At 40.1% G+C, this 25875-nt stretch overlaps 1 protein-coding gene across 1 annotated transcript in view; it reads right to left on the reverse strand.

The window, feature by feature from the left end:
* The window catches only part of LOC132815810 (kinesin-1 heavy chain), a 109676-nt gene that overhangs the window by 51071 nt on the left and 32730 nt on the right, over nucleotides 1–25875 (reverse strand). The window contains exons 6-15 of the mRNA XM_060825070.1: nucleotides 20500–20555; nucleotides 20195–20282; nucleotides 15721–15845; nucleotides 13837–13941; nucleotides 13090–13235; nucleotides 10618–10766; nucleotides 6093–6265; nucleotides 4862–4930; nucleotides 4109–4315; nucleotides 3280–3423 (exon numbers count right to left, since the gene is read on the reverse strand). Of these exons, the coding sequence (XP_060681053.1) occupies nucleotides 3280–3423; nucleotides 4109–4315; nucleotides 4862–4930; nucleotides 6093–6265; nucleotides 10618–10766; nucleotides 13090–13235; nucleotides 13837–13941; nucleotides 15721–15845; nucleotides 20195–20282; nucleotides 20500–20555 (1262 nt within the window). The remainder of the gene's footprint in view (nucleotides 1–3279; nucleotides 3424–4108; nucleotides 4316–4861; nucleotides 4931–6092; nucleotides 6266–10617; nucleotides 10767–13089; nucleotides 13236–13836; nucleotides 13942–15720; nucleotides 15846–20194; nucleotides 20283–20499; nucleotides 20556–25875) is intronic.

Raw genomic sequence — 25875 nt, forward strand, 5'->3', positions numbered from 1 at the left:
TCTGTCAAGACCCTTAGGAATCTTGTATGTTTCAATATGGTCACCTCTTATTCTTCAAAACTACAATGAATACAGATCCAATCTACTCAACCGCTCCTTGTGGGACAGGCTACATCTACCTGGCATCAACGTCAGTTTTACATCAAATGGAATAGAATATAAAAGTAGGAAGATTTCCTTTAAGGTACACGTCAACCACAGCTGACATACCACAATCAGATTAGGCCCCCTTATTGAAAGGAGGTCAAACTGGCACTGGATCCTATTCCCCACTTCACCAACCTGCCCCAGCCTCCATCTGTATCTCTCGCCACACCCACCCCCAGTCCTGAAGGGTTAGACCCAAAACATTTGACTTCTGCACCTCCTAAAGCTGCCTGGCTTGCTGCGTTCTTTCAGCCTCCTGCCTGTCTATATTGGCACTGGAGCCAGTCCAGAGAAAATTCCTTGGATTGCTTTATTAGACTGTTTGCAGTATTCCAGTGTAATCTGACTAGTGCCCTGTGTAGTAACAGCAAAGCTTCTCTACTTTTATACTCCATTCCCTTTGAAGTAAGGTCAACATTCCTTTATTACCTGAACTTCTGATTCATGCACAGGGACGCCCAAATCTGTTCTGCAGCGTTCTGCAATCATTCTCCATTTCAAGCAACATTTTGCTCCTCTATTCTTTGCGCCAAAGTGAATGATCTCTAATTTTCCCACAGTTTATTCCATCTATCAAGTTTTTCCATTTAACCTGTGTATATCCCTTTGCAGACTTTATCCTCATCACTATGTGGCTTTCTACCCATTCCTGCATAATATACAAACTTGGCTATAGTACATTCACTTCCTTCACCTGAGTCATTACTATATATAGTCAATAATTGTGGCCACAGCACTGACCTGTGACACTAGTTACAGGGTGCCATCCTGAAAAAGACCCACTTATTCCATCTGTTTAGATACCCAAATCTCTAACTAAGAAACATACCTCTATCACCATGGCCTCTTATCAAGATAAGACAGCTTTGTCAGAATGAGACATCTTATCAAACACCTTCTAATAATCCAAATATATTACATCCAGTTTTTCTCCTTTATTTATCCTGTTTGTTACCTCCTCAAAGTCGTCTAGTAAATTTGTCAGGCATGATTTCCCCTTCACGAAGCCATACTCTGATCATGCATTTCTAAATGCTCTACAATTAGATCCGTAATATCTGTAACTGGGTAAGTATTAGGTTAGACTGGTGCTAGAAAAGCACAATAGGTCAGGCAGCACCCAAGGAGTAGGAAAATTGACGTTTCAGTCCTGATGAAGGGCTTTTGCCCGAAACGTCGATTTTCCTACTCCTTGGATGCTACCTGACCTACTACACTTTTCTAGCACCACTCTAATCTAGACTGATTCCCAGCATCTGCAGTCCTCACTTTTGCCTAAATATTAGGCTAACTGACCTATGGTTACCTGTTTCTTGCCTCCTTCCCTTTTTCAATAAAAGGTGTTAAACGATTCATTCACTTTAGGCACATATTTGGAAAGCCCTGCTCAAGTCTAGTCAGAAAATAAATCAATTACTTTTTTAAAGTTAATCAGATGAAAAAGACAGAAAAGTACCAGAGAAGGTAGAAACTCTCAAATTGTAGGTTTGTTTTAAACACAGGAGCCCATTTTTTGATTTCTGAGACTTGAAATTCTATTAGGAAACTTGAGTGCATATTTTCACAATTAGCTTACTGTCTAAACTTTAGACTGACTTTTGTCTCAAACAAAATACTTTTACGTATATTCTAAATGTATTTGCAAGATATCTGATAACAGGAAACACTGAGCCTACAGCTGCTTGCTCACAATAATAAAGCAAACTGTATTTCTTTTCAATAATTTACCTTTAATGTCTTTCCAGTAAATCGAGACAAAACTTTATGCTGACAAAGGAATCTTAAGAACTAGTTTCAGCTTCAAAACACATTACAATCCTTGAGCCCAACAGTTTAGTAATTGAAGATCAATTGAAGCTAACTCATGATTTAGATAATAGGTCCAGATGACCCAATTAGAAAATTTACATATTTAAATCATCTATCTGTAAATATACAATACTGACTGTGCTCCACGAGATTAAGAATCTCAAATCTGCCCAAATCTGGAATGAAACATATTGGCATTCTTGGACCTATTTTTCCTTCTTCTAAACAGCAAACAGGCCATACAGGTCTAGTTATACCCATAATGTCAATTTCTCCACCTCCTCATGCTGCCTGGCTTGCTATGTTCTTCCAGCCTCCTGCTTGTCTACTTTGGATTCCAGCATCTGCATTTACTTTGTCTCTATACTGATCTAGCTGCAGTCATATAGTGGATGGTTTTGAAAATCGGGAGTCTGTATCGGGAGTGATCACTGCATAGTCTTTTGGTTATTCTGTTCTATATAGCTAACAGTGTTAGTGCAGAGGTGTAGAGACAGCTAACAGAGCAGAATCAATGGCACAGACTTGTCAGGTTGAAGAATGACTCGCTTATGTTAGTTACATTCTATGCAATTTATTACTGGATCATAGTAAATTCATCTTCATTTGATCAGGAAGAACTACAGAAACTAAGCATTTTATCCTTGAAAAGGAGTGTCTGAGAGTATAAATTTAAACTAGGATATTTAAGCAGAATAGTAAGCAAAGCTGGATGATGGTCAGCAGCGAGGCGGTTAGTAAGCCAGGATGGCAGTTGACTCAGCCCAGTGTGGAGGAAGAGCACGCCTGAGTGGGGAGCGTGGGCCCGATATGGGGAAGCATGACCCATCATGGGAAAGCCCAGCGTGGAGCAACTACAGGCCCATGGTTACGGAACAATTGTAATATTGAACTCTTGACATTTCTTTTTCTATTTTGTACCTTGGCACCTTTGTACCTAAGATGGCACCAGGAATGTGAAGTCGTTCCCTGTACTTTACACGTGACAATAGACTTAATCCTAAAGTTGGCAATGCTACTGGTAAAGGATCATGTTTAGAAAGGTAAAATGACGACATCTATGATAGAACTGCAGATGCCTTGATTAAAAAAAAAGTTACCACTGCACGGAGTAGGCAACATTCAATACACAGTCAAGACTGACTGAAGCGGTCTGAAAACTAATTGCAGAATTTGAGTTTGACAGTAGCATGTTAACTTTTCAAATTCCTAGAGGTAGGAATAGATAAAAATGATCAAAAAGTATGTTTCCCCTGACAATAATACTGCTTTTGCTTGCTGGCAGACAACCACAAACCAATGTTTCAAGATAGTATTGTTTACCTTAACATCATTATTGCCAACTGCAATTCCAATTTCTGCTAGATCTTTTAACAATGACGTCATCATTTCAGTGACTCGTTTCTTCTGATGATTGGTCATTTCCTTCAATTTTTGCAGCTCTGCATCGATGGATGTTAATGTAGCCTGCATTAACAGAAATGAAGTAATCATCTTCATAACAAGCAAAAATTTAAGCAGTTATTTAAGCTATCATTGAGAATCAGATTTGAACCAGAATGCAAAGTGTTGCTTTGACACAAGCATACACAATTAATTTGCATCTAACCAATCAAGAAACAAAACACCCTTTCAAAAGGCTACAAAGTTTCTTTACAATTATTTAGCAAAAATTTCATCTTTTATAGAGTCAAAGCACAGAAACAGACACTTGGGTCCAACTAGTCCATACCAAACAATCCCAAACTAAAAACTAAACCCACTTGCCTGCTCTGGTCCATATCTCTGCAAAATAAAAGATATTTCTATTTATGTACTTAAGCATCTTTTAAACATTGCAGTTGTGTCATCATCCACCATTTCCTCAGGACATTCACTCCACATGCGAACCATCCTCTTAAAAAAGATTTCCCTTCATATCATTATTAAATTTCTCTTCTCACCTTAAATATGCACCCACTCTTGAAATTCCCAGCCTCGGGAAAAGACACCCATCATTAAGTCTGTCTATAATCCTCACAATTTTATTAACCGCTAAAGTTCACTTCTCTACCTAATCCATACACAGCACCAAAATCTTCAAGGAAGATGCCAGCTGTTTTTAAACATGGTACACAATTGTGAAAGGCTTTCACCTAGAGCAACTCCTTACCGATTTTTGACCCAGTTCATCACTTAGTAGCTCAAATTCCCTTGTCTTGTCCTCAACTTCTTGTGATTTCTGGTCATAATTGACTGCAAGTTCTTCCAATGCTTGCAGTACCTCCTTCACTTCTTCTTTAGAGGCATCATTCTCAGCCTGTAGGCGATTGAGTTCTGACTGCATGTTGTCTTGGTCTCGTCTGGTGGATGCCAGAAGCTACATAAAGATGTAAAATCAGCACCAGATAAATGAAAGCACTTAATTACTTTCATGTTTACTGTATGACAGGTTTAGTTATATAAAAATTGGCTATTTACACCAGCAATATTTCAGTCATTTTATTCCTAAAGTTTAATAAATCCTTCAGTGATATAGTTAATACTTTCAAGATAAATCAGTGAAGGAGTTCAAAATCTCCCAATGCTTCAATGTGTAAACGCAGCCGACAATGTTGGTTTCATAACAATGTTTGGTAAGAATAGAAATGAGAAAGATCTCAGGTAGGATCTCTGATCTATTTTGAATTAGGTAGTAATATATCTGTAGGACTAGCAGCACAAATGGTCTTAATACCCTGAGCTATGAAGCAGAAAGAAAAAAAAGTGTCAGGCTCAATGGTTACCTTAGACTTCTGCTCAAAAATACAGAAACTGAATAGGCTGTTGATAAGACCAACATGCAGGGTGCAATCGATTGACACAAGTCAAAGCCTGTCTAATACAACTAGATGAAAACAATGTTAGCAAGTTTGATCAGACTTACTTCTTCCTGATCCAACATCTGCTGCTTAAGTTTTTCCACCAGCTGACTCTGTTGGTTGATCTCCTCATCCTATAACCAGAGTTAAAATACAATCAATTCACATTTAGATGGATTATTAGGCAATACTAACAGTACATTAAAAAAGATCACCCCGTGCAAAGATACACCAGAACATAATTTAAATATTTCAATTTTCCTATCAGCCAAAAACTAGACCTTTGTTCATGTATGATCATTGAAAAGTAAAAGTAATTTTTTTAAAAATTGTATCAATACTAAATGATAACTTTCATCAAGTGTTCAATTTCTTGCAAACAATATGCAGTTTTTAAAAGTAACCTGACATCGTTTATCCCAGCCTATGAAATAGCAAAGTGACAGTCTTATAACCTGAACCGAGCAAAGGCAAATTTTGATTCATCCATGTCCATCCTTTTATTTATGCTACGTTACTTAAGTATGTGATCTGCGTTTATTGCTCACAAGACAAAGCTTTTCACTCGGTACACGTGACAATAAATTCAATTCAATTTATTTGTCAATACCCTTTCGAGATAACTGACCAACTTCCTTATTCAGAAACTAAATAACAATTAATTTAGCTACAATTTAAAATTTCTTTTACAAAGCTAGCACCTGAAGGGAAAGGTATCCATTGGAGTCAATTTGTATTGCATATAACCATTGTTCAAATTAACCTGATTACATCAATAATAAACAATTCACAGTACCTTAAAACTGGCAGTTCTCAATTTTATTTCCTCTGAAAACAAGTTAATTGAGTTGATATGCCTCAATAATTGTAAATGGTTGGTGGCATTTATCCTCCAACCAGCTCCATATCCAAACTGTTTTTCATCAAGTACCATCAAGATGTAACAGACTTATTTTAAAATAATTCACCTTGAATACTTTTCAGAATATGCTCGCTTAATTGGTTAAGAGAGAGATTAAGTAAAAATGGAGATAGCCTGTTTTTAAACTTGGCCATTTCAATTTAAAATGGCTGCTTTATATCTCACAGTTAGTAATCTAACTATTAAAGAGACCAATTCAATTAGAATAGGTCAACTATTTCACCAATGCCACAGAATTTTGCTTTCTCATGGGGACTAAGAATCAAAGGAACAATCTATTACAGTAAAACTAATTTGCTTTCGAGATCAAAAAACACAAACAATTTAAATGCATCAACTCTTGTAGTACAGTTGGAGAAGGAGAATTAACACACCTTATCATCCAGCTGCTTATACAGTTTAGGAATTTCTGAATCCATCTTTTGCTTCTCGGCATCAGTGAGTTTAACAGTCGGAGTTTCCTCAATTTTGTCATTGGTGAGAACAATCTCAAGTGCCTCCTTGTGTTTCTCTTTGTCATATTGTTCTTCTATAGGCACAGACTCGCCTTTAGAAAAGAATACATTGAAGATATAAAGCAAATTAATTGTTCCCCATTAGAATTTTTTTTTTTGCAGATTCAGGTTCTGAATGATAAAATTTGGCTCATTTGAGGTGTAGGGAGATATCGGTGTCTATTCCTATTTTTAAAAAATCACTAAAGGAATAGTGGAAAACTATATTTTTGAAAAAAAAAATGTCAGAGACGTACAGCATGGAAACAGACCCTTCGGTCCAAACCGTCCATGCCGACCAGATATCCCAACCCAATCTAGTCCCACCTGCCAGCACCCAGCCCATATCCCTCCAAACCCTTCCTATTCATATACCCATCCAAATGCTTTTTAAACGGTGCAACTGCACCAGCCGCCATCACTTCCTCTGGCAGTTCATTCCATACCCGTACCACCCTCTGTGACAAAGTTGCCCCTTAGATCTCGTTCATATCTTTCCCCTCTCACCCTAAACTTATGCCCTGTAGTTCTGGACTCCCCGACCCCAGGAAAAAGACTTTGCCTATTTACCTTATCCATGCCCCTCAATTTTGTAAACCTCTATAAGGTCACCCCTCAGCCACCAATGCTCCAGGGAAAACAGCCCCAGCCTGTTCAGCCTCTCCCTATAGCTCAAATCCTCCAACCCTGGCATCATTCTTGTAAATCTTTTCTGAACCCTTTCAAGTTTCACAACATCTTTCTGATAGGAAGGAGACCAGAATTGCACGCAATATTCCAACAGTGGCCTAATCAATGCCCTGTACAGCCACAACATGACCTCCCAACTCCTGTACTCAACACTCTGACCAATAAAGGAAAGCATACCAAACACCTTCTTCACTGTCCTATCTACCTGCGACTCCACCTTCAAGGAGCTATGAACCTGCAGTCCAAGGTCTCTTTGGTCGGCAACACTCCCTAGGACCTTACCATTAAGTGTATATGTCCTGCTAAGATTTGTTTTCCCCAAATGCAGCATCTCACATTTATCAGAATTAAATTCCATCTGCCACTTCTCAGCCCATTGGCCCATCTGGTCTAGATCCTATTGTAAGCTGAGGTAACCCTCTTTGCTGTCCACTACACCTCCAATTTTGGTGTCATCTGCAAACTTACTAACTGTACCTTTTATGCTCACATTCAAATCATTTATGTAAATGACAAAAATAAAGGACCCAGCACTGATCCTTGTGACACTCCACTGGTCACAGGCCTCCGGTCTGAAAAACAACCCACCACCACCACTCGGTCTTCTACCTTTGAGCCAGTTCTGTTTCCAAATGGCTAGTTCCCCTTGTATAGCCTTGCTAATCAGTCTCCCACGGAGAACCTTGTCGAACGCCTTACTGAAGTCCATATAGACCATATCTACTGCTCTGCCCTCAATCCTCTTTGTTACTTCTTCCAAAAATTCAATCAAGTTTGTGAGACGCGATTTCCCACGCATAAGCCATGTTGACTATCCCTAATCATACGGAGTCATACAGCATGAAAAAAAAACACTTCAGTCCAACAAGTCCATGCTGACCATGTTCTCAAACCAAACCAAACTAGTACCACTAGCCTGCTTTTGACCCATATCCTGCCAAGCCTTTCCTATTCATGTACTCATCCAAATGACTTAAAATGTTGTAACTGTACCTGCATCCACTATTTCTTCTGGTAGTTCCACATACAAACCACTGTTTAAAAAGGTTGCCCCTCAGGTCCTTTTTAAAATTTTTCTCCTCTCAACTTAAAAATATTAACCTAGCTTGAACTCCCCTACTCTAGGGAAAGGGCTTTGGTATTATCCAAGCCCCGGTGATCTTATAAACCTGAGGGTGTCCCCTCAACCTTCTCCACTCCAGTGAAAAAGGTCTCAGCCTATTTTCATAACTCAAACCTTCCATTCCCAGCAACATCCTGGTAAATCACTTTAAATCTTTGCCAATTTAATAACATCAGTCCTATAACAAGGTGACAAGGACTGGACACAGTATTCCAGAAGAGGCCGCACCAACATCCTGTACAACCTCAAATTGACATCACAACTCCTATACTGAAAGTCATTTTTGGGTTCATGACCGTGAGGAACAACATTGCCTCCAAGCTGGTCGATTTTCTGATCGAAGCACTGACTTCCAGTTTGCAAAGTCGCTGCTGCACACAGACTTCAGAGGCCCACACAGCTGACAAAATTGGAGTTAATGCTGGTCAGGAGTATGGTTATTTCATTGTTTTGGGATTCAGTTAAGATGTATCCAGTGAAGAAATAAGACTGCTATCTTTGAGGAACCCAAGTAAAAAAGGTTCTGTGGAAGAACTGAAAAGGTGAATAAGCTAGCCTCCCTGAAGGGCTTCTGTAAGATATCCTGTCAACATCCTGAACAGATTACATCTGAAGAGACAGGGGCAAACACACCCGTCTAGTGACTTCCAACAGATTCTAGGTGTTCCAATCCAAGGTAGCCAGACTGAAAGCAATCTAGACATTCTGTATTTTTTTTCCCCAAGAATGAACTACAACTATTTTGGCTAAAGTGTCATTTGCTATTGCATCCTACTTGCTGCATGGTCATATAGCTACAGGTAAGCTCCACACACCAACTGGTAGACCAATGTATGGCTTCTGCTTCTGGCAGCTGCTGCTGCACTGATGTTGAAGGCCCGTGCAATAACAAAAACATTCATAGGGAACACTGCATACACATAAGCTAGACAGGAATCATATCCTCATTGACAACTTTCACTACTGGCTCCAAATACCATACTAAGGCACACTGCAGCAGTTGACTTGCAAATTGTAGTGAGCACAGAAGTGGCAAACACTTATGCACAAGTGCTCCTAGACAGAGAGACGACCAGGGCAATAGGCTACCAAATGGCTGAAACAAACAGATGATCAAAACATGCCATACCATATGGTTGTTGGCATATCAGCTTAATATGGAATGGTTGCAGGAGGCAGGGCCTTTGTTGCCCAGGTGGATTGCCAATCAAGTCTCAAACTCCCAAGTCAACCCATGACTTCACTACCACCATCCTAGTTTGTTGACCATGAGAGATGAGCTCCAGGCTTCAAAGGTAGGATCAGTTGGCAAAGCTGTACTCCAACTTAAACTGCAACAGGAAGGACAAAATATTCACTCCAACTGAAACAAGTTCATACTGCAGTGTTGGGAAAGATGCAAAAAACAAAAAAAAAACCACAGATGCAAGGCGACACTGCACGCAGTGGCTCAGGATACTGCTTATTTTAACAACACATAGACGATGACTTCATTAGCCAATAGAACCTTGAGTGACCAAGCAACCTCTTTGAAAGAAAGCACTGCTTAATTCTGATTTGAAGGACCTAAGCAAATGCTGGTATTGCAAGCTTAATCAGAGTAAGCAATCATAAAAAATGTAAACTCAAAACGTCATTTCAAAACAGGGAAAAATAAAAATTCTGAAACAGGCCTGCCTGAACACACTGTACAACTCTGAATGCAATAGTCATCCAATGATACTCAATAGTGGTTTGGTGGCTCATGAGCTAGCTATACATGATAGCTATGTAATAGCCTGTGAACAAGGTTTGCATCTCAGACTAAGACTTAGCTCAGAAGACAATACTGACTACACTTGCCATTGGTCATTTAGACCTGAAGATGAACATTGCATCCTCAATATTTCCTTCATAGTGATGACGACTTCAGCCCCTAAACTTTCGGTCTGCCATTATCTATTCACCATTTCACTTGAGACTAGCAGGCTACAAGTCAAATCTGTGTTTTTGCTCCAATCCATAAGGCTGACATCAATGGGTTCTATATACATGAACTCATCCAAAATGTACTTCCCAAGGTCAAAACTGGCATATTTGGCAATTTCAGAGTTGGCATAGAAGGGAGTAAATAGAAACTACAGAGTTGAAAACTTGGTATAAAAACAAAAGGGAAACATCAGACTGACCAACTGCCAAGGGATCATCTCACTTCCTACAGCTGGGAAAGTCCTGACCTGAATACGTCTGAACAGGCTTGTGCCAACCATCTTGTGAAGAAACCCCCACTCCCCCCAAAACAGTCTGTTCCGCTTCAGAGCGGACAATACCATCAGAGACATGGCACCTCTGTTCATACTAGTTCAAGGTGTTGAAAGCGAGGCTAAGCCCTGTATGTCACTTATAGACCACACTAATGCATCTGAAATGGTGCGCAGGGATGAATTTGGATGCCCAGAGTCCTGGTCAAGGCGAAGTAGTTTCACAGAAATCTATATGGACAAGTCAAACTAACAGTAACTCAGAGTCCCTTCCAAATCTTAACTGGCACAAGTTAAATCATTTTTCAAGTCGCAATGTGTGGTTCAGCTTTACTAATGAAAGTTTACATACCTTTACGCCATCTATTGAGTTCATTTTCAAGCCACTGTATGGTATTTCTTAAAGTCTTGTTTTTCTCTTTCTCTTTTTCATATTTCTTCTTCCATTGTTCTGCTGTTAACTCAACATTAACAGTTACAGTATTCTTAATAGTCTTGGCTCTATCAGAAACAGAAAAGATGGTGAACTCGTTTACTTAGTTTAAAGAAAAAGCACAGATCCTCCCTAACTTGATAACCAAATGTTGTACATGAATACCTCCACATAGGCTTTTTGCTCTTTGAATAATCTGGCCCCATCCACATGCACGCTGCAATTGTTTAGCGTGGCACACCAGAGTAAATTCTCCTACATTGTTAACATTACATGAGATCATTTGACATCCATATTTTTTAATCAAGAAAGGAAAAAAGTGTTTTTCGAAAACTTTATTCTCAGAACCCAGAACGATTTAAACAGATGGAAAAAAAATTTACATTGCTCAGCTCAAAACAGCTGCACAGTCTTCTCTCTCCTTAATAAAATGCTAGTCTATGTTTAGCTGAACTTTCCTCCAAATGATCTTTAACAATTTTGTAGCAAAATACCCCATGCTCACCAAATGTGTTACTATGTTGCCTTAAATTGCTTAACAGTGGTTCTTGACACCCAAACCAGATTGTCATTACCTCATGTGCAAACTACAACTTTGGCTGAAGAAAAGCACATGCTAGAATCTTAAATTTAAAAGGAAAAAAAATGCTGGATACATCTCTTTGATTGTAGCTGCAAATGTGTTGCTGGTCAAAGCACAGCAGGCCAGGCAGCATCTCAGGGAGCATCCTTAGGTGAGAAGCTGAGTTAAAGTTTCAATTGAATGATCCAAGTTTAACCTGAATAGTCAACAGTTTCTTTCAGCACAGAAGTCAATCTACCCTGCGGAGTACTTCCAGATTTTTAAATAATATTTTTACAGCTTTGATTATTCCTTCCCTTGCCATGTGTCTATTGCCTCTTCCATAATGTCCTTAATGATGGAACTAGGGAACTATGCTATTCAGTACTTCCAGGTCAAACTTCCAAAAACAGAAGCCCAGTTTAAGAAACTTTTCAGGGGGATGACTTTCTCAAGCAAGGCCAGGATTTATCGCTTATCCCCAAGTGTCCTTGAGAAAGTAATGGCAAGCTGCTTTCTTGAACCATTGTAGTCCATTCAGACTAATATGCTCAAATTGGATTTAAGATAAACACCATTTTGCAAAGGGTCAATAGTGTGACAATGCAAGTAAACATTCTGTGGGATATTTCTGAGTGTTGGGAGGGAAAAAAATTTCAGCATGGGTTTCAGTTCTTGATGAAAATGTGTTGCTGGTCAAAGCACAGCAGGCCAGGCAGCATCTCAGGAATAGAGAATTCGACGTTTCGAGCATAAGCCCTTCGATGCTCATCTATAACCCCAGATGGAAGTATATAAGCATAGTACACACTACTGGAAACAGCTGATGATTGGCTCATCTATAATGATGGTCACCAGTCAACAATCCAGCACTTCAAATATTGATACATGCAGAAGGTCAATGATGGTGACAAATTCTCAATACACAATCCAGTACATACCCAACAATTTCAATAAGAAACTACATGGAAGGGTGGAAAACGAGAAAAGAAGTGACTTTCAAATTAAAACCAGTAGAATAAAATGTTATAATTTTACTGGTTCAAAAAGTGTTTATTTTCATCTTTACAAATTCAGGAAAAACAATTTTTAAAAATTATTTAAAAAAGTGAATGAAGCAGTAGAATATGCTCAGTCAAGCAAAACATTCCAGTGGTTTGAAAGAAAACTATGAAACAAGCATTACAAAAATGTGTTGCTGGAAGCGCAGATCAGGCAGCATCAAAAGAACAGGAAAATCGACAAATCGGGCATAGGCCCTTCTTCAGCCTTTCCTGGAGGAGGGTTTATGCCCGAAACGTCGATTCTCCTGTTCCTTTGATGCTGCCTGAACTGCTGCGCTTTTCTAGGAACACATTTTGAAGCTCTGATCTCCAGCATCTGCAGTCCTCACTTTCTCCTTACAAAGAAACTAGGCTACATTCAAGTGCAAACAGGATAATTAGATTAGATTAGATTACTTTACAGTGTGGAAACAGGCCCTTCGACCCAACAAGTCCACACCGACCCGCCGAAGCGCAACCCACCCATACCCCTACATTTACTCCTTACCTAACACTACGGGCAATGTAGCATGGCCAATTCACCTGACCCGCACATCTTTGGACTGTGGGAGGAAACCGGAGCACCCGGAGGAAACCCACGCAGACACGAGGAGAACGTGCAAACTCCACACAGACAGTCGCCCAAGGCGGGAAACGAACCTGGGTTAACTCTGGCGCTGTGAGGCAGCAGTGCTAACCACTGTGCCACCCACAAATGCCCCCTCCCATAAAAGTCTTCCAGGACACTATCCTCTTCTATAATAGTTGCCAAAATAGTTTACTTGCCTCTGACCAAACATCAATGTACTTTTGGTTTCTGCCTCATTGTAGGATGATGGAGAACAGCAAATCACTATTGTCGTTCTGCAGTTACCACCTAGTGAATCCTGTAAAATTCTGGTCATTTTGCTGTCACGGTATGGCACGTATGTCTGAAAACAATTTTTAAAATTATACATTATCTAAAAGATTTTTACATCTATTAGCCAGTTTTCCAACTTGCATTCATATAGCACTTGGCATTGAAAATATCCTGTCGGATCTCACAGGGTGAGGAGCAAAAGTAGTTAACAAGACATGCTGGTATTTGAGACACTCAGTTGAAGAAATGGGTATTTTGGGGAACCTGTAAGGGGTGGGGGAGGTGGGGGAAGAGAGCGGGGGCGTGCAATGTGGGACCGACAACGAGGGACGGTGGTGAGCAAGAACAAGTTGAGAGGAAATAAAGTTAATAGTGGCACACAGTGGGAAGAAAGAAAATGGCAGCACAGAGTTGCAAAGCTGCACAAGGCAGGGCAAAGCTATAGAGGGATTTGTAGATAAGGATCTCAAAAACTGATGCACAGGACATAGCTGACAACCAGTGCACATCAGTAAAAACAGCATCGCACAAGTGGATATACTTGCATACACTAATTTCCTCTCTCAATAAATGATACAACAGTAAAATAAGATTGGTTGATAAATTCTGATGCCTTTAAAAATCTATAATTTGTTAGGGTTTACCATAAACAGATCAAGTTCAATACTCACACTTGATTCTGCCAGAGAAGCAATTACATTCCCCAGTGCTGACAAAGACTTGTTGATATTCTTGGCTTCATCTAGTACAGCCCCTTCTGCTCCAGTTTTACTGACCTTAATGGATGTTCAACAAGAGGAAGCAACATATTATAGCATTAGTCCAATCATTTGCTTTTTGAAAAGTTTGTTCCCTCTTCTTTTCACAATACTGCTTACCACAAAAGATTTTATTTTATAGAAATATTCGATTGCTGTATTATGCGATTCCTACTGAACACTAAATTATCACAGTAAATCGCATTCATGGACTCTTCCTCAAGCCAGACAAACAGATGCAAGTGAAAGTCAAGCTTTGGACATTTGACAATGCTCAGGGGGCCAATTGTTTGCTTTTCTTTTGGATCAATGCACTGCCGACAAGGCCATCATTTATAACCCATCCTTAACTGCTGTGAGAAGTTCAATTAACTTCCCAAATCCTGCAGTTCAATGTGGTAAATGTTTTCTGCCCCCCTCCCCACCCCACAATATTGTTATTTGATACAACCAAATGATTTACTAAGTCACTTCATGGTCAAGTGTCACTGTGGGACTAGATTCACAAATTGACCTGATCAGTAAAGCTTTTATCTAAAGAACACAATCACACAGCTAGGATTCTTAAAAGCAATCAGATGGCTTTGGGGTTTGTTTAAATTGATCTCAGTTCTTACTTTCAGCTTAATCCTAATACTCTAACTGTTGTGTTGGGATAAAACCTTACATTTTCTGAATTTAGCTGAGGCTATTGAAGTTAGAAATATTGCAGTATCCATTTCACATAATATGCACATGTCTGAGAAGTATGTGTAAGGCATACCAGCATTTCCTTCTGAATGGCAATCAATACATCAAATTTCCAAAAACAAGGACAAACAGCACTTTATTACATTGTGGAACAGTGCCAGGAACTGCATAATGATGGAAACTAAGCTCTGGCAAACAAGATAGATCATTGTGCTGCCTAGTTTGATTTAATTTTTACTTAGGGCGCAACGGTCAATGAACTAACTATCTTGATATGTAGTTTTGAGTCAGCTAATGGATTACTAATCTGATTTCAGGCCCCTGAGATATCTTGGCTCTTTCAAACACTCCCTCAAGTTTTTAAAGAATGAATATTCTTGAGATGGACATTACTGCAAGTCAACATTTATTGTTTACATCAATCTGCCCTTAATGAACTGTGGTGAACTACTATCCTTAAATGCAAACATGTGGCTAGTTAGGCCATTGGAAAGGGCAGTCAAGAATCAACCACATTTCTGGAGTCTCACACACCCAATTGAGTAAAGACCAAAGATTTTATTTCCTAAATAACGTTGCGAATCTGGATTCGGACACATTCACTATGGAGATCCATTCAGATATGAGCAACACAATTTCACAATGTCCTTTTATAACTCATCATCCATTAAATGGCCAAATCTCATTTTCAAATTGACACAAACATCTTTCACTTGACTGCTACTGCTTTGTTACCATTAGATGCTTGGGATTCTCAAAGCAGGTGGTATTCAACAGGATTAGGCACTGTTATCTTGCTGCTGAAGTTTTTAGTAAAACTAATCTGTAAAACAAGGGCTGAAATAATCAATTTTTTTTTAAAAAAGTGCTTCAAATGTGGTTACATTTTTGTCCAAAACTGTATTCTGCACCTCTCCTTAAATCTCTATACAAAAAGATGTCGGGGGTTAATTTCGACATAAGGATGCCATGATTTTTTAGGAAAACAATTATGCTGACATAAAGTATATTCTTCATTCAACTGAACTAGAAATCAGAAACCTACTTCAACATGACTACTGGATGAACACTTAAGATATAGCACGATAAATGAACATTAAAGCATACCTTTTCACTTCCTGCCAAGTCAACCAGATAAAGTTTACCACTTAGTTTCTGCTCTGTTGCAGTGTTTTCTTGTTTGACATTAATGAGAAAGATACTGTGGCTACGTGAGCTGTGCTCATTCATATCTGAAACAGAGCGAGGCACTGATTAAAAATTTGCATTTTGTCTAACGTCTAAACAACAGTGATGTGGTAGCTTAGTTTCTTTCTCTAACTTGGAGCAAAAGAGATTTAAGGCATGGAAACAAACCCTTCGGTCCCTTTGGATTTAGATAATCCTAAATTAATCTAGTCCCATTTACCAGCATTTTCCCCATATTGCTCTAAACCCTACCTATTCATATACCCATCCAGATGCCTTTTAAATGTTTTAGTTGTCCCAGCCTCAACCATCTCCTCTGGCAACTCATTCCATACACACATTACCCTCTGAGATAAAGCTATCCCTCAGGTCCCTTTTAAATCTTTCCCCTCTCACCTTAAAACTATGCCCCCTTCATTTTGTACTCCCTTACCTTGGGAGAAGACTTGGCTATTCACCCTAACCATGTCCAACACTCTAGGGAAAATAGCCCCAGCATACTCAGCCTCTCCCTATAGCTCAAACCCTCCAACTCAGGCAACATCCTTGTAAATCTTTTCTGAACCTTTCAAGTTTCACAACATCCTTCCTGCAACAGGGAGACCAGAACTGAAAGCAGTATCCCAAAAGTGGCCTAACCAGTGTCCTATACTGCTGCAATATGACCTCTCTTAACTCCTACACAATGCACTGACTAGTAAAGGCAAGTGTACCAAATACGTTCTTGCCTATCCAGTTTACCCGAGACTCCACTTTGAAGGAACTATGAACCTACACCCCAATCGCATCTTCGGCAACATGTCTTGGACCTTACCAAAAAGGTGTGTAAGTCCTGCCCTGATTTACATTACCAAAATACAGCACCTCACATTTATCTAAACTTCATCTGTGACTCCTCAGCCCATTTGTTCATCTGATCAAGATTCCGTTGTACTAAGGTAACCTTCTTGGCTGTCCACTACATCACTAATTATGGAGTCATCTGCAAAAATTTACTAACCATATATCTCTTATACATCCAAATCAATTGGTCCCCTACTTTTCAGGGCAATTGCAAACCCAGCAGCTGAACGTTTAAAGTACAAGATTGATCATCCAGTACGTTATCACGTTAGGTTTATTAGCTTCAGATGACGCACAATACAAAGAAACCATGACAAAGTGAATTGGGAGCAAGAGGGTATCTTCTCAGCACAGCAGATATGATTTTGTGAAGTACAGAGTTTTTGTTTACAATTCTGTAGCACTTTTATGCAGCCACAGAGAAAGAGTCAGAAAAGTAGCAAATCAAATTCCCTGCAAAGCATAAAAGTATATGATCAGAAAAGGTGAGATTAAAGAATTGAAGTATATCCAGAATATGTTGAGGTGGGGAGAATACAAGAACTTATAAAGAAACACGATACTTAATGGAGTGTCAAAATTAAAAGAGATGAACTGCTTCCAGATGCAATGATCAACCCTCAAAATCCTGGAACTCTTTCAAAGTTCATATTTAGTTATAATACAAGCGTAGACCTGAGAATTCCAATTCATTGCATTACAATGTAAAATTAGAAACACAATCCTTCAACACTGCTCTGCCAGGCAGCGAGATCATGTCGGTCCTCTAGCTCAACTCTACTTTCAAATCCTATCCCTGCGTTGCTCCATTTTTTGTGTTCAAAAGGCTCCTGGTTTTAACGAACACATTCATCAATTGAAAAATGCACCCAATTCCAACGAACAGTCAAAAACAAGTGGAGAATTTTTTCATCCCAGTCCTAAAATGTTTAATTCCTTATCCAGAGATTACAACCTACATTGGAAGAGGGGGGAGGGGGGTGGCACCATCATCACCTGCAAGCTCACCTCCAAGCCACTCAACTCTGATCTGGAAATATCACCATTTCTTCAGTATCACAAGGTCAAAGTCTTGAAACTACCTCTCTCCTGGTAATGTAGGTGGACCTACACCAAATGGATTCCAGCAGTTCAAGAGGTAGCTCTCCAACATCTCAAAGGCAACTGTGGACGGGCAATAAATATTGGCCCAGCCAGAATGGCCCACATATCATGAATGAATAGAAGAAAAACAAGATTTAAGGCTCTTCTCTAAATCAAGGAGACAGACTTATTGCAACTAACTTGTCAAACTCATGCATCTGCTGCCCTTATCCTTCTATCTAGTAGAGATTGTGGATTTACAAAGTTGCCTCATGTACAAATCTAAGTGTGAGCTAGCAACATGTGATTCAGAAGACAAATAGAATATTGATCTTAATTAGAAGGGGGATGAGAACAGGGAGGAGAAAATGAGGACTGGACATGGTGGAGATCAGAGTATAGCGTGTGTTGCTGGCGAAAGACGGGTCAGGCAGCATCCCAGGAGCAGGAGAATCGACTTTTCAGGGGTAAGCCCTTCATCAGGAATGAAGCTTGTGGGTCAGGGCTGAGAGATAAATGGGAGGAGGGTAGCTGAGAAAGCAATAGGTGGATGAAGGTAAGGGATAAGATGATAGATCGGAGGAGGGAGTGTTGGACAAGTCCAGAGGACAGTGACGAGTCAGAGGCTTAGGACTGGAGATAGTGGGAGGGGAGGGGAAATGAGGAAGCTGTTGAAATCGCATTTATCCTGTGTGATTGCAGGGTCCCAAGGCAGAATGAGAAGTTCTTCCTCCAGACGTCGGGTGCCAACGGTTTGGCAGTGGAGGCAGCCCTGGACCTGCATGTCCTTGACGGAGTGGGAGAGGGAGTTGAAGTATTCAGCCACGGAACAGTGGAGTTGGTGGGTGCGAGTGTCCCAGAGATGTTCTCTGAAATGATCCACAAGGCGGCGTCCTGTCTCCCTGATGTAGAAGAGATCAAACGGGTGCAACGGATGCAATGGACATTGGTAGAGGTACAGATAAATTTCTGACAAATGGAAGGATCCCTTGGGGTATTGGACGCAGGTGAGGGGAGTGGTGTGGATGCAGGTTTTGCCCTTCCTGCAGTGGCAGGGGGAGGTACCAGGAGTGGGGTGTGGGGTGTTCGTTGGTGGTGTGGTGGTAGTGGTGAGGTGGACCTGACAAGGGAGTTACGGAGGGAATGGTCTCTCCTCTACTGCACCCGGACTGGTCTCCTCTACATCAGGGAGGCAGGTCGACTTCTTGTGGATCATTTCAGAGAGCACCTCAGGACACCCACACCCACCAACCCCATGGCTGAACACTAACTCTCCCTCCCACTCCATCAAAGACACGCAGATCCTAGGCTTCCTCCACCACCAAACCATTACCACCTGACACCTGGAGGAAGAACGCCTCACGTTCCGCCTAAGGACCTTGCGACCACAGGATAAATGCGGATTTCAACAGCTTGCTCATTTCCCCTCCCCCCACATTAGTCCAGTCCCAAGCGTCCAACTCTGTACCACCCTCCGGACCTGACTATTACTGCCCCGTCTGACCTATCACCTTCTCCCGCACCTGCATCCACTTATCACTTTCTCAGCTACCTTACCCCCCACGCCCCAAACCCCACCCCTGCCCATTTATCTCAGCCACAGCCCACAAGCCTCATTCCTGATGAAGGGTTTATGCACAAACATCGATTCTCCTGCTCCGAAGGAGAACAGGCAACTCCTGCTGTAACTGTACAAAAACTGACTATACCATGCCCGAAGTACAGTATACACCTCTGGTCTCTTAACTTAAAGGAACCTTGCTGCATTGGAGACAGTTTAAAGGTTCACCAAGTTGAATCTGGAATGAAGGGATTACCTTGAGGAAAGGTTGAGTAATTTGGGACTGTAATCACTGGAATTTAAAAGAATGAGCAGTGATATATTGAAGTGTACAAGATTTCTTTAATGGCCTGTGACCTTCCAGCTTGCTGGTCTACCTCGCTTTGCAAGATCAGCAGAATTGGATACAACATTATCAGTCCCTTAAGCTAAATCATTGATATGGATTGTCAACAGAGGACCAAAATGCTGATCTTGAAAACATACCAGTTAAAACTTGACAACCCCAAAACAACCTGCGTATTCCTATTCTACCATCCGTAGTCCAGGTTCAAGCCATCACTCTTACTTTGACTACTCATCTTGCCATAATCTATGGATGTGTGGGCACCTTATGTTTTGAAATGTCTTTTTAAATCTAATTAAGTTATCAAGTTAACCAAAATCAAGGATACCCTCATCTAGATTATTCCCAGAAGACCAACAAATGTCTTGATCAAAACATAAATAAAAATTCCACAAGATCCACAACTGTATTTTTAAAATTATTTGCCCAACATTAGTTCCACAAACAGAGTTGAATCAATTTTTTTAAAAATTCAATCATCACCTTCTTCCAACACAATATCGCAGGATCACATTTAGTTTAAAATGGATTTGTTTTCAACCCACGATATCAACACTTACTTGTGACTGCTACATGTCTGTTGGATTTTCCTTCATCAATTGTATCCATGACCTCTTCAGGACTGCAAACAAAACGCTCTGTGCAGCCCTAGATCAGAAGGACAAAAACAGAGACCAAACTTGTAAACAAAATACTTTCAGTATATACAAGCAAAGAACTGTATGCTGAAAATCTGAAGCCAAAACAAAGTGCTGGAGAGACTCAGTAGGTCTGGCAGCACCTGAAGAGAGAAAAACAATTAACCCCTTGTCAGTTTCTCCAGCACTGGTTTGCTTTCATTTCATACTTAGCATATTTTACTCACCTTCACATAAGGAACTCTATTTTTATCTTCATGGACAGAGAGATTGGTCTTGGACACTGCAAACACACAAATAATGTTTTATATATAATCCAATATGCCTTGCAATTCAGATCCGCACACTAATTTTCAATATTTCAGTATATTCCTTGTTCATAAGGCAAACCCTCCAGTCCAGGCAGCATCCTGGTAAACGTTCTTTGCACCCTCTCCAAAGCCTCTATCTTTCCTATAGTAGGGCGACCAGAACTGGACACAATATTCCAAGTATAGTCTCACCAGGGACTTATAGAGCTGTAACAAAACCTCACAGCTCTTAAACTCGATCCCCCTGTTAAAAGCCAAAACTGTCTTATCTCAAACTCTGAAGGAATTATAACTGCTGGTTCTAGCTATTTGAATTCTGATCATAAAATGATCTGATAAAACCAAAATAGTAGCAGGTAATAATCATACACAAACTCCATTCCAATCCTAATCTTTCTTGTCTGCACGCACAGTTGCTTTAAACCACTCCAGGATTGAACGAGTTGATGAGTAAAACTCCTGGTTTAAATCTAAGCGTATGGTCGTGACAGTTTAAAGTTTACTTCACACAAACAGGGGCTTGAAAAACATGTCTTCCCAAAATTAAGCCAGTTTGTTTATAGCTGGAAGGCACAAAGAATACAAGAGGTTCACTAACACTTTCCCTCCCTTTTTCTAACAATTCTGTCATATCATCATAGCATAGTTACAGCACAGAATGGGATCATTTGGCTATGTGACTGCTAGCTTTTTGAAGGAGCCTATATGAGCTCTGGTATGTTTTCCCTTTGAGAGTGTATTTTGAAAACCCCAGTTGAACTGCTTCCACCACATTTATCAGAGGCACAGTCCAATCCTAACCATGTGAAGAATTAACTATTTTTGCCCATGTCACCATTGGCAACAAAAGCAATGACCTTAAATCAATCTTTCAATCAATAGAAATATTTTCCCCATCTTTGTCCAAGATTTTGAATCGCTAAAATCTCTTCTCCAAGAAAAACGGTCTAAGCTTCTCAAAGTAATTGATGACCTTCGTCCCTGAAGCCACTCTCATGCATCTTATTTCCACCCTTCTATGCCCCATTTACATCTTCACATCCTTCCTGAAGGACCTAGATAGAGTAGTGCAGTTGTGGTTGAACTAGTATTTTCAATGTAGTTAGTATCCTGAACCAGAGTCTAGATTAGAGAGGAGCTGGAAAAGCACAGTAGGTCAGGCAGCATCCAAGCAGGAAAATCCACGTTTTGGGCAAAAGCCTTTCATCAGGAATGAGGAAGGTCTTTTGCCCAAAACGTCGATTTTCTTACTCCTCGAATACTGCCCAACCTGCTGTGCTTTTCAGCATCACTCTAATCTAGATTCTGACCTCCAGCATCTGCAGTCCTCACTTTCACCTCATATCCTGAACCAGGCCAAACTTCTAGTACAAAATCTGGTTAGAAATCAGTAACTTACTTTTAAAACAAAAAAAATTCAGAGGACCTACTCAGAATAAAGCCACAAGATTTGGCATTGACAAACAATAAAATGTACTATAATATAATAACAGTTGTATAATCTACATGTAAAACTTATTTTAAAATCCAGAATTAAAGTGACAAAAATGGGTAAAACTGAACAAACAACCCACAGCACACATCAAATAACAAATGCAATCAAGACAGATCCCACAGATTTCATTGCAATTTAGTCTAGACATTAAAACCATAGTGGACCATAAAATCTCATTAAAGCAGAAGGGATTACAATTTTCCAGATCTTGTACAATTTGCCAACTCTAAAAATTTTCATTTATATTAATAGCTTGCCTAATCTCATATCATCTTCTCCCCATCTATGACTTTTTTTAAAAAAGTTGTCCTCTGGTTTTTAAAATACTCCCCAACCCTCTGCTTTCTCCACAACCTTCACCACATTGTATGCGTTCTCTGTTGTTTATAACACTTTTCCTGACCTTCTTTCAGTAACCATTATTGTCTCATTCTCCTTTTAGCATGTTCCTTCTTCTGAGATGGATTTCTGCTGCATCTCCCAAAATTACCCCCAAAAACTCCAACCATTGCTGCTCTACCACCTTCTCTGCTGGGTTCCCATTCTGCCCAGCTCCTCCCTCATGCATTTGTAGTTACATTTACTCAACTTTAAAACTGTTACATCAGATTTTAACTGCAGGTCACTGCCTTCTCGGGGTCCCTGCACCATAAGCTCTCCAGTCAAGACTCACTCATCACCAAATCCAGGACTGGCCTGTTCCCTAGTGGGGTATACTGCAAGCTGCTCCAAACAAAAACCCATCTTATAGACATTGAGATCTTCCACCAACCTGATTTCCCAATTAACCTGCATATTGAAGTCCCCCACAATTATTCCAATGGTGCCTTTCTTACATGCCTGCTCTATCTCTTGATTTACTTCCATTCCCACATCCAGACTACCTGGATGTCTAGGATGCCTGCACACAACCCTCATCAGGAACTTTCTTCCTTTGCAGTTCCTCAACTGTACCTACATTGATTATAGGTGGAAGGTGTAGAATTTCTTCTTGCTATTGATTTAAATTTCATTTCTCACTAACAAGAAAGCCCTTCACCCTCTGTCCAACTGCCTGTCCTTTCAATAGGATATGTATCCTTGAACATTTAGTTCTCAACCCTGATCTCTTAGAATAAAATATCACATTGCCATGCGCACTCCGGTATAGTGAAAAGGTTTTACAATGGCTGCCTCTTTGGTATAAGTACCTAGGTACAAATCTTGGATACAGAAGAGGAACAAGAGGAAAAGTAGTAGCATTACTTTCTAAAATAAGACAGTTATAACATAGTTAAAGGATTGACATTACAGTCCCAGTTGTGATACCTACATGATAACTACCAATTTCAATCATTTGAAAAAAATTAGTCTTTGCAATGTTTTGTTGATTTTTGCTAATATAAGTTACCTTTCCCACTAATAATTTGACTACTAAACTTCCTTTAATGACAAGATAAACGGTGATAAGCTATTAATCCAGTAGGTGGCACTATCCACTAGCAGTAAGATTTCCATATTCAGTGTATTTAGCATACACAGCTTGTCCAGATATGCTGTAACAGTTGCCAATCCTGCAAGACTGCCCAAGAACAAGACAAACTATGTAACCAGATTAAGCAAAACTTATGGAGACTGAGGGGTGATATTATAGAAGTTTATAAGATCATTAGGGGCATACATAGGGTGAATAGCCACAGTCTTTTTCCTCAGGTGAGAGGAGTCAAAAGCTAGAGGAAATAAGTTTAAGGTGAGGGGGAAGATTTTAAAAAAAAGGACCTGAGGGGCAACTCTTTCCACACAGAGGGTGGCACGTGCATGAAATGAGTTGCCAGAGGTGGTAGTGGTGTGTACAATTACAACATTTAAAAACGGTGTCTGGATGGCTAGATAAATTAAACAGAAAGGGTTAGAGGGATATGGGTCAAATACTGGCAAATGGGACTCGGTCAAATTAGGATGTCGGGTCAGCGCAGAGGAGTTGAACCAAAAGGTCTATTTCTGTGCTGTATGACTGACTGCTAGGTCAAGTGCAATTATGCTTTAAAATATCAACATCTATTTAAATGACTAATTCACTGTCTGACAAGGTTGCTCAACTGCTATAGCAACAGCACAGTTTTGCCTATCAAAACAGGAGGCAGGTTTTCCATGAGAATGAAACAGCAATTCAAGATAACCCCTTTTGTGCATAATTCAGGGATACTCAAAATAATGAACTTAATCAATAACCATTTCAACTTAGTCTGTAATAATCTCCTTGTTTTTTTTAAAGAGAGAATACTTTAATTGATGTCTGAGCCAATTTATTTTCAGGCTGACACCAGTGTGAAATAAACACAACAATGACTGTGAAATTCCAAGAGTAGAGGAATGGCAGGACTACCTTATGCAGAAAGACTGGAGCGACTGGGCTTGTATACCCTTGAGTTTAGAAGACAGAGGGGATCTGATTGAGACATAAGATTATTAAAGGATTGGACACTCTGGAGGCAGGAAACATGTTTCCGCTGATGGGTGAGTGCCGAACCAGAGGACACAGCTTAAAAATACGGAGTAGACCATTTAGGACAGAGATGAGGAGAAAGTTCTTCACCCAGAGAGTGATGGCTGTGTGGAATGCTCTGCCCCAGAGGGCAGTGGAGGCCCAGTCTCTGGATTCATTTAAGAAAGAGCTGGATAGAGTTCTCAAGGATTGCGGAATCGAGGGTTATGGAGATAAGGCAGGAACAGGATACCGATTAAGGATGATCAGCCATGATCATATTAAATGGTGGTGCAGGCTCGAAGGGCAGAATAGCCTACTCCTGCACCGATAGTCTTTTGTCTATAATTTAGGTGTTTGGATTCATGAGCTGAAAATGTGTTGCTGGTCAAAGCACAGCAGGTCAGGCAGCATCCAAGGAACAGGAAATTCGACGTTTCGGGCCAGAGCCCTTATCTCCATTCCTGAATAAGGGCTCTGGCCCGAAACGTCGAATTTCCTGTTCCTTGGATGCTGCCTGACCTGCTGTGCTTTGACCAACAACACATTTTCAGCTCTGATCTCCAGCATCTGCAGACCTCACTTTTTACTCTACGTTTGGATTCACGAAACAGTTTGTATGCAGGTACATCATGTAATGAAGACAGCTCGTGGAATGCTATCCCTTAATAAGAATTGAACATAAAGAATATTATTCTTAAGTTATATAGAGCATTAGTAATGCCATATCTCAGATGCGTGCAGTTTTGGTCTGTCTTAAGGAAGGATTGTAAATCCATCAGAAGATGGTTCATAAGAGATTTGTTAGATTGGCACCTGGAATGAGTGAGTTGTCACAGACAGGCTTGGTTTGTTCCCACCAGTGTTTAGAAGAGCGAGGGTGACCTGATTGAAGTCAAGATAGATCCTGAATGACCTTAAGGTGGATGTGGAAAGGACATTTCCTCTTGTGAGCAAATCTAGAACTAGAAACACTTGTAAAATTAGGATCATCCCTCAGGACAAAAATGAGAAGAATTTTTTTTCACTCCAAACATTATGCAATTTTGGATCTCTGCCTTAAAAGATGGTGGAGGCAGAGTCACTCAATATTTATAGGGCAGAGATGAATAGAAATTTGTTAAGCAGGGGAAACCTATCTATTCCTGATAAGCTTTGAATGTGAAATTCAAAACACACAGGTCACTGATCTGATTGAATGGTGAAGTAGTCTCAGTAGGATAAATAATCTACTGCTGCTCTTATTTTGTAGATTTTTAAGAGTTAAATGGTACATTGATCCTTGACATTCACTAATAGCTTTTTCTAAAAATGAGAAATAGAAGGCAATAAA

Source organism: Hemiscyllium ocellatum, chromosome 5 (assembly GCF_020745735.1).
Source record: "Hemiscyllium ocellatum isolate sHemOce1 chromosome 5, sHemOce1.pat.X.cur, whole genome shotgun sequence".
Lineage (NCBI taxonomy): Eukaryota > Metazoa > Chordata > Chondrichthyes > Orectolobiformes > Hemiscylliidae > Hemiscyllium > Hemiscyllium ocellatum.